General features: G+C 32.8%; 1 protein-coding gene across 1 annotated transcript; it reads right to left on the bottom strand.

Annotated features, from left to right (window-relative positions):
- Window positions 1–5,995: 5,995 nt before the first annotated feature.
- Window positions 5,996–8,109, bottom strand: LOTGIDRAFT_175022 (hypothetical protein; the record flags this gene model as incomplete). The annotated part of the gene is made up of 3 exons (XM_009055124.1): window positions 5,996–6,018; window positions 6,111–6,233; window positions 7,236–8,109. The coding sequence occupies 3 exons, from the start codon at window positions 8,107–8,109 to the stop codon at window positions 5,996–5,998; spliced, it is 1,020 nt and encodes a 339-aa protein (XP_009053372.1).
- Between the last annotated feature and the right edge of the window lie 1,837 nt (window positions 8,110–9,946).

Genomic DNA, 9,946 nt, shown 5'->3' with positions numbered 1-9,946 from the left:
ATCAAAGATCTAAGATATGAGTAATTTTTGAGCAATTTGACCATACGAAACTACACATTGTTCTTAAATGGAAATAACACAAACAAACATAGTTCACCACCATCAAATGAAATATTATTGTTTGTTTAAAAATTTGACAAAATGGTCGTGAACTACGTTCATGTGTGTTATTTTCATGTAAAAAATTCATACGTAATTTCTTATGCTGGTTGAGTTGTAATCTTACCTGTAACTTAATGAACCCATGTTCTCTTATCTTACCTGTAACTTAATGAACCCATGTTCTCTTATCTTACCTGTAACTTAACGAACCCATGTTCTCTTATCTTACCTGTAACTTAATGAACCCATGTTCTCTTATCTTACCTGTAACTTAATGAACCCATGTTCTCTTATCTTACCTGTAACTTAATGAACCCATGTTCTCTCATCTTACCTATAACTTAATGAACCCATGTTCTTTCATCTTACCTGTAACTTAATGAACCCATGTTCTCTTATCTTACTTGTAACTTAATGAACCCATGTTCTCTTATCTTACCTGCAATTTAATGAACCCATGTTCTCTTATCTTACCTGTAACTTAATGAACCCATGTTCTCTTATCTTACCTGCAATTTAATGAACCCATGTTCTCTTATCTTACCTGTAACTTAATGAACCCATGTTCTCTTATCTTACCTGTAACTTAATGAGCCCATGTTCTCTAATCTTACATGTAACTTAATGAACCCATGTTCTCTTGTCTTACCTGTAACTTAATGAGCCCATGTTCTCTTATCTTACCTGTAATTTAATGAACCCATGTTCTCTTATCTTACCTGTAACTTAATGAACCCATGTTCTCTTATCTTACCTGTAATTTAATGAACCCATGTTCTCTTATCTTACCTGTAACTTAATGAGCCCATGTTCTCTTATCTTACCTGTAATCTAATGAACCCATGTACTCTTATCTTACCTGTAATTTAATGAACCCATGTACTCTTATCTTACCTGTAACTTAATGAACCCATGATCTCTTATCTTACCTGTAATTTTTTCTGAATGTCGTCGAAGTTTTTTGGATTTTTAGCCAGTGAAAAGATGGTATCCTTATCTTGTAAACTAGGTTGTAACATGGATCTATTTATAGTAACACTATTATCTTTCTGGGTATATTTCGGAGGTAGAAGTCGTTTTATTTTAGGACAAAACGTCACTTGATCTGCTGTATAACCTGAAAATAACAAAATATTTGTATCTAAATATAAACTAAGAAACAAACTATTAAAAAGCTCTGAAAACATTAATTATAGAGAAGTATCTCTGAGTCTTACATTGAGCTAGATTATAAAGGTGTGAAAGATTTGACTGTACTGGTACTAATTAATAAACAGGGTAATAAGTTGAGTGGTAGAAAGTCACAAACAATTAAAAACAGATCAATATAATATATCATAATAAATATTATTTACCTAATATAAACTCAATCTATCAACCTATTTGTTTATCATATATAAGCTTATGTATATAAATTTTAGTCATATTTGTCAAGTTGGAATTTCCAAGGAAAAAAATATGTGTTTCAGGGCTCAATTAAGGGAAAGTTTGATCAACAATCAATCAATCAGATCAAATTACAGTTTTGGATAATCATGTTAATTTTTAATCGCATTTCATAGAAATTTGGTAGCAAATCAAAATGTTGTAGTTGTAGACTTCAAATTAATCTTGCCTTTCAATTATAGAGTTGAAATTTGACACATAATAATTCTCCTAAATTCAACAAAATCTGCAACGACACAAGATAGGACAAAACATATCAACATTTAACAGACGACAGCTTTATGGATATCAATTTTTATTTATTATTTAAACACAACGTTTCATTAAGTGAAAACGCTACCTGTATGTGTAATGAAACATTGTGTTTAAATAATAAATAGAAGTCTATATCTATAAAACTAAAGTCAAGGCAAAACCTGAAAAACAATGCATCAAGGTCTCATCGGGGAACACACAGTGGCAATAACTCTAAAACCTTTCATCCGATTATTACCAATTTCAAACTTGACTGAGATCTCATCAATAAATACATGCATACCAAGTTACATCAAGATCAGATAAAAACTGTAGCCTTTATCATGCTTACAAGCCAAATTTGATGCGTTTAACTAAGTCAAGGGAAATAACTCTGAAACCGTTAATCTGATTATTTCCAATTTCGAACTTGACTGAGATCTCATCAATATATACATGTATACCAAGTTTCATTTAGATTGGATAAAAACTATAGTCTCTATCGTGTCTACATGCCAAATTTGACAGATTTTTATGAAGTCAAGGGCAATAACTCCAGAAACGTTCATTTGATTGTTACCAATTTCAAACTTGACTGAGATCTCATTAATACATACATGCATACTAAGTTTCATCAAGATCGGATCAAAACTGTAGTCTCCATCGTGCCTACAAGCCAAATTTAACCGATTTTTAGGAAGTCAAGGGCAATAACTCCAGAATTGTTCATCTGATTATTACCAATTTCAAACTTGACTGAGAACTTATCAACATATGCATTCATACCAAGTTTTATTTATATTGTTTAAAAACTGCAGTCTCTATGGTGTCTACAAGGAATGTGGACAGCCGGACCGACAGACTGACCGATCGACGGATAGGGGAACAGCAATATACTTCCACATTATTTAGTATTAAGTTTGACAACTAAGCATCTCTTCAAGAGAGTCCACATAGTTAATTTAGTATCCACTATTTCTTTAAACTGTGTGTAAAACATGCTGTTATACCTTATATAAGTCAATAATAGTTCAAGAGAGTCCACATAGTTAATGATGTTTATTTGTATTAAAGTTTGTCAATTCAGCATACCTTTAAGAGAGTCCACATAGTTAATGATGTTTATTTGTATTAAAGTTTGTCAATTCAGCATACCTTTAAGAGAGTCCACATAGTTAATGATGTTTATTTGTATTAAAGTTTGTCAATTCAGCATACCTTTAAGAGAGTCCACATAGTTAATGATGTTTATTTGTATTAAAGTTTGTCAATTCAGCATACCTTTAAGAGAGTCCATGTTAAATATATAATCCAGTATTTGTGTAAACTGTTTGTAAAACAACCTATACTGGTATTATAGTGAATATTTGAATCTAACTACCAATGATAACCTAGTTTACAGTCTGTTACATAATCTATCATTTTAACCAGGTTAATATTTTACTAGAGTTTATATAAACTATATCATCTAGTAAACAGTAGAATGTGTTTTATACTAGGTGATTAAAATATACACTGTCTTATCAATATATTTACATAGGATTATATAGACCTAGTATTATATAGACCTAGGATTATACAGACCTAGGATTATACAGACCTAGGATTATATAGACCTAGGATTATATAGGCCTAGGATTATACAGACCTAGGATTATACAGACCTAGGAGTATACAGACCTAGGATTATACAGACCTAGGATTATACAGACCTAGGATTATATAGACCTAGGATTATATAGACCTAGGATTATATAGACCTAGGGTTATACAGACCTAGGATTATATAGACTTAGGATTATATAGACCTCGGATTATATAGACCTAGGATTATATAGACCTAGGATTATATAGGCCTAGGATTATATAGACCTAGGATTATACAGACCTAGGATTATACAGACCTAGGATTATACAGACCTAGGATTATATAGACCTAGGATTATACAGACCTAGGATTATACAGACCTAGGATTATACAGACCTAGGATTATACAGACCTAGGATTATATAGGCCTAGGATTATATAGACCTAGGATTATATAGACCTAGGGTTATACAGACCTAGGATTATATAGACCTAGGATTATATAGACCTCGGATTATATAGACCTAGGATTATATAGACCTAGGATTATATAGGCCTAGGATTATATAGACCTAGGATTATATAGACCTAGGATTATATAGACCTAGGATTATATAGACCTAGGATTATACAGACCTAGGATTATACAGACCTAGGATTATACAGACCTAAGATTATACAGACCTAGGATTATACAGACCTAGGATTATACAGACCTAGGATTATACAGACCTAGGATTATTCAGACCTAGGATTATATAGATCTAGGATTATATAGACCTAGGATTATACAGACCTAGGATTATATAGACCTAGGATTATACAGACCTAGGATTATACAGACCTAGGATTATACAGACCTAGGATTATATAGACCTCAGATTATATAGGCCTAGGATTATATAGACCTAGGATTATATAGACCTAGGATTATACAGACCTATGATTATATAGACCTAGGATTATATAGACCTAGGATTATACAGACCTAGGATTATACAGACCTAGGATTATACAGACCTAGGATTATACAGACCTAGGATTATATAGACCTAGGATTATATGGACCTAGGATTATATGGACCTAGGATTATACAGACCTAGGATTATATAGACCTAGGATTATATAGATCTAGGATTATATAGACCTAGGATTATATAGGCCTAGGATTATACAGACCTAGGATTATACAGACCTAGGATTATATAGATCTAGGATTATACAGACCTAGGATTATACAGACCTAGGATTATACAGACCTAGGATTATATGGACCTAGGATTATACAGACCTAGGATTATATAGGCCTAGGATTATATAGACCTAGGATTATACAGACCTAGGATTATATAGACCTAGGATTATATAGACCTCGGATTAATGCTCAGGGTTCAGTATAGAATAAAATAAAAAAGAGTAAAAGTTGTATAGTAGTGCACTATTTAGGTGTTTCCAATTGATGGCAGAACTGATTGAGTTTGTGTTTCACTGTATTTTCTACACTGTTTATTTTGCTGTATTTACCAGTCATGTCTGACTAGAGCTCTAGAATGTTGATTTGATTGTATTTACCAGTCATGTCTGACTAGAGCTATAGACTGTTGATTTGATTTTATTTACCAGTCATGTCTGACTAGAGCTCTAGACTGTTGATTTGATTGTATTTACCAGTCATGTCTGACTAGAGCTGTAGAATGTTGATTTGACTGTATTTACCAGTCATGTCTGACTAGAGCTCTAGACTATTGATTAGATTGTATTTACCAGTCATGTCTGACTAGAGCTATAGACTGTTGATTTGATTGTATTTACCAGTCATGTCTGACTAGAGCTATAGACTGTTGATTTGATTGTATTTACCAGTCATGTCTTACTAGAGCTATAGACTGTTGATTTGATTGTATTTACCAGTCATGTCTTACTAGAGCTCTAGAATGTTGATTTGACTGTATTTACCAGTCATGTATGACTAGAGCTATAGACTGTTGATTTGATTGTATTTACCAGTCATGTCTGACTAGAGCTCTAGACTGTTGATTTGACTGTATTTACCAGTCATGTGTGACTAGAGCTCTAGAATGTTGATTTGACTGTATTTACCAGTCATGTCTGACTAGAGCTATAGACTGTTGATTTGATTGTATTTACCAGTCATGTCTGACTAGAGCTATAGACTGTTGATTTGATTTTATTTACCAGTCATGTCTGACTAGAGCTCTAGACTGTTGATTTGATTGTATTTACCAGCCATTTATGACTAGAGCTCTAGAATGTTGATTGGACTGTATTTACCAGTCATGTCTGACTAGAGCTATAGACTGTTGATTTGATTGTATTTACCAGTCATGTCTGACTAGAGCTGTAGAATGTTGATTTGACTGTATTTACCAGTCATGTCTGACTAGAGCTCTAGACTATTGATTAGATTGTATTTACCAGTCATGTCTGACTAGAGCTATAGACTGTTGATTTGATTGTATTTACCAGTCATGTCTGACTAGAGCTATAGACTGTTGATTTGATTTTATTTACCAGTCATGTCTGACTAGAGCTCTAGACTGTTGATTTGATTGTATTTACCAGTCATGTCTGACTAGAGCTGTAGAATGTTGATTTGACTGTATTTACCAGTCATGTCTGACTAGACCTGTAAATGGATGAACAGACATGAGGATTGGGATGGTGATAATCTATATATATCTAAATAGAGAATGATGGGTATATAAAGAGTTAACTTACCGTGCTTGTCTCTTATTTTAGGAGAGATACCAATCTGTGTTAGATATTGAACAGATTCTATGTTTCTAGATAGACAGGCTATATGTAACATACTACTACCATTATCAAACTGTTGATCTACCCCTACAATATAATAATATAATATATTGCTAGCCCTCCCTTGCGGGGATTGGGTGTACAAATAGGGGACAGACTGACAACTGTTGAATTGAAAATTGGGAAACTTTGCGGAGGCGTCATAGTCTGAAACCTCTCATGGAGAGTGTCTGGGAGACAATGGCCCCAACATTTGTTAAGGACCACTTGTACCATATTTTTATTTCTGTTCTGAATTAAGCCGGGATTAGACGAGGTATGGTGTACGGTGTGGAATTATAGATATAGAAGATTAATTAGAAGAAGTGGACATACGATTCGTTTCGTTCTATTTTCTACTGTATCAATAATTCCTCATCATACATTGTCTAATCTCATCTCTACATTCTACATACCACAGTAATCTTACCATTTCACAGTCATATACAACTAGTTAGTCTATATTTATTAATTATCTATTATTAAATAGGTCAATGTTAAATATTAACGACTTTCTACTAATTAATCATCTAATTAACATATTGACAAATTTCATGACTGCCAACAGATGACTTCATCACAGACCTTGTGATAAAAAATTTTTTTGGGATATAACTCATAAGTTTTGGCTACGATCTATCCTAGAGTTGGGAAATATAACAATATTATCAAATAAACGATTAAGAGAAAACAATTGACGATACGATATGGCATCCTGATATACAGTAGAGATAATATCATGACTGACAATATCATGCGACATCAGACCTAATAACAAATGTTTTAATTAGATTTTGAACCTGTCATGATAAAAATATGTCTACACAGCTTCACTCTAATCTATCAGATACATAGAACATAGGTTGGAGAAATAGTGCCAGTCAAAATTCAAAAGTTGGTAGAACTAAATAAACTCACTGTCAGGGTTTCAAAATAAATCACTGGATTTTAATCAATACAATAATCTAATAATCTAATCCAATATCTTATTAATTACTTCTTTATCAGAACCATATTAAAAATACTAAAACTATAAATATTCATACTTACTGATTAAACAGAGTTGAATAAGACATTTGAGAAGATCTATTGGTCCACAAACAATGGCTTGTAATCCCAGTTCAAACACAGCTCCACGTAACACCGTTGATAAAACTCCGGAATTCTGTAAATGTTCCTGTAACTCCTTCTTACTAGGCCACAAACTCGCGAATTCCACACAAGTGTCACCATGTTTATAGGAGTGGAAGGACAGAGCTGGTGTCCAGAATATATTCCGTGCATCATCTGTCCCTTCTGCTAGATATAAACTAGATTTATGTGAGTCGTTAACAGCTCTGACACGCTGTTGCTCTTGTCTTACCATATCCATATTGATAGAATCATCCAGAAACACGTGAGAATGATATTGTTTACAACTACATTCAAAATCATGATCCGTGGACGTGACCATAGAGACTGGCAGACTCTTCGTAGAAACTGAACCAGGACTTTTTCTATCAAGTTTAGGCGTACTTTTAGTCACATGAATTTTTTTAGAATCAGGAGATTTTTTAACCGCGGCTGATTCCAACTTGGGTCTATGTGGATTAGATATATTATAGATAAAACTGTTGGTATCGTTCCGAGTTGACATTTTATTTGCCGTCTGTTTAGATGTGTTTATGCTATCCCGATATATTTGATATCTGCCGCTCGTTGACGGAAGAACCTGAACTGATTTATGTAAATCAGATACGAAATCTCCAGCACTGTTAGATTCCGTTAAATTCACTGATTTTGAGAAAGCATCTTCACGAACAATTTCAAACGTAGATTCCAAGGATGATGTTGATGGTTGCCTAAAAAATGCAGTGCCATATAAAGGTGGTTGGTTTGAGGTAGAACTTCTGACAGAATAATTACTTGGTACGTACGAAAACATTTTAAATATTTAGCTCAGGTTAGTTCACTTTATAATATTATTACTAGAGTTACAAGCGATTAATATCTTCATGAAAATATTATTCATTATTACATAGTTGATAGTTTTTATATCACAGGCTTGTCACTTATAAAACTCTTCAACTGAATGATGCTGGCGTGGTGCAGTAGGCAGGGTTAGGATGCTAAAGCAGAAACAAAATTAAAATATCTTTAAAAACTTGTCCACTCGTTCTAAACTATGATTTCAAATTCGTTAAATTCTCAAAACTGTAAAAAGTCAATAGCATTAAAAGAATGTTTTATTAGCTATTAGCTTTGTATGTAACCACTACAGTAAGTGGCTGGAAAGGACAGCCATGTTATTGGCTAAAACAGAGGTCAAGCAGAGGTTACCAGAATGAAAAGTAAAGGACAGTGTTAGGCCTTACTGTAGTGGTTACGTACAAAGCTAATATCTAATAAAACATTCGAAACGAAACGAAACGAAACTTATAAAAAACGGACAGAATTTACGTCTAATTTGAATTAGACTGCATTAAAAGCTGCATTAAGAAGTTGTATGATGTGCTGGTATGTTTGAAGTGTAACAGACTGTAGTAAAAACTGCATTGGTATGTTTGAGGTGGTAATGGACAGTGATTATATTTTACAGCACGTTATCTTGAAGCTGTTTCTAATATTTACTATATCTGACTGTTTGAACACTAGAAGCTGTTTCTAATATTTACTATATCTGACAGTTTGAACACTAGAAGCTGTTTCTAATATTTACTATATCTGTAAGTTTGAACACTAGAAGCTGTTTCTAATATTTACTATATCTGACTGTTTGAACACTAGAAGCTGTTTCTAATATTTACTATATCTGACAGTTTGAACACTAGAAGCTGTTTCTAATATTTACTATATCTGACAGTTTGAACACTAGAAGCTGTTTCTAATATTTACTATATCTGACAGTTTGAACACTAGAAGCTGTTTCTAATATTTACTATATCTGACAGTTTGAACACTAGAAGCTGTTTCTAATATTTACTATATCTGACAGTTTGAACACTAGAAGCTGTTTCTAATATTCACTATATCTGACAGTTTGAACACTAGAAGCTGTTTCTAATATTTACTATATCTGACTGTTTGAACACTAGAAGCAGTTTCTAATATTTACTATATCTGACAGTTTGAATACTAAAAGCTGTTTCTAATATTTACTATATCTGACAGTTTGAACACTAGAAGCTGTTTCTAATATTTACTATATCTGACAGTTTGAACACTAGAAGCTGTTTCTAATATTCACTATATCTGACAGTTTGAACACTAGAAGCTGTTTCTAATATTTACTATATCTGACAGTTTGAACACTAGAAGCAGTTTCTAATATTTACTATATCTGACAGTTTGAACACTAGAAGCAGTTTCTAATATTTACTATATCTGACTGTTTGAACACTAGAAGCTGTTTCTAATATTTACTATATCTGACAGTTTGAACACTAGAAGCTATTTCTCGCCATTATTTAAAAATTGTACTTGAGAAGAAGTTGTGTTATCAAAAGGTGTGTAAAAGGTTAGGGTGGTTGAATAATTAACATGTTACTATAGTAACACTGGTACAGGTTAGATTGTGGTACATCTGAAATGTTCGTCTCCCCTCAGAAGAAAGTGTTGTGGGTAAGATTGTGAAAGGGCGCTGCTGATAAAATTACTAATGAATCTTCAACTTGCCACTTACTAACCTTAATAAAATCAAATCTCATTCATCTTCTTAAAAATCTGCAAAAAACAAAAATATCAAAATCACAATTCCAATCACAAATCTTTTTCAATTTAGT

Source organism: Lottia gigantea, assembly GCF_000327385.1.
Source record: "Lottia gigantea unplaced genomic scaffold LOTGIsca_233, whole genome shotgun sequence".
In the NCBI taxonomy this organism is placed as follows: domain Eukaryota; kingdom Metazoa; phylum Mollusca; class Gastropoda; family Lottiidae; genus Lottia; species Lottia gigantea.
This window is presented reverse-complemented; position numbering and strand designations above follow the sequence as displayed.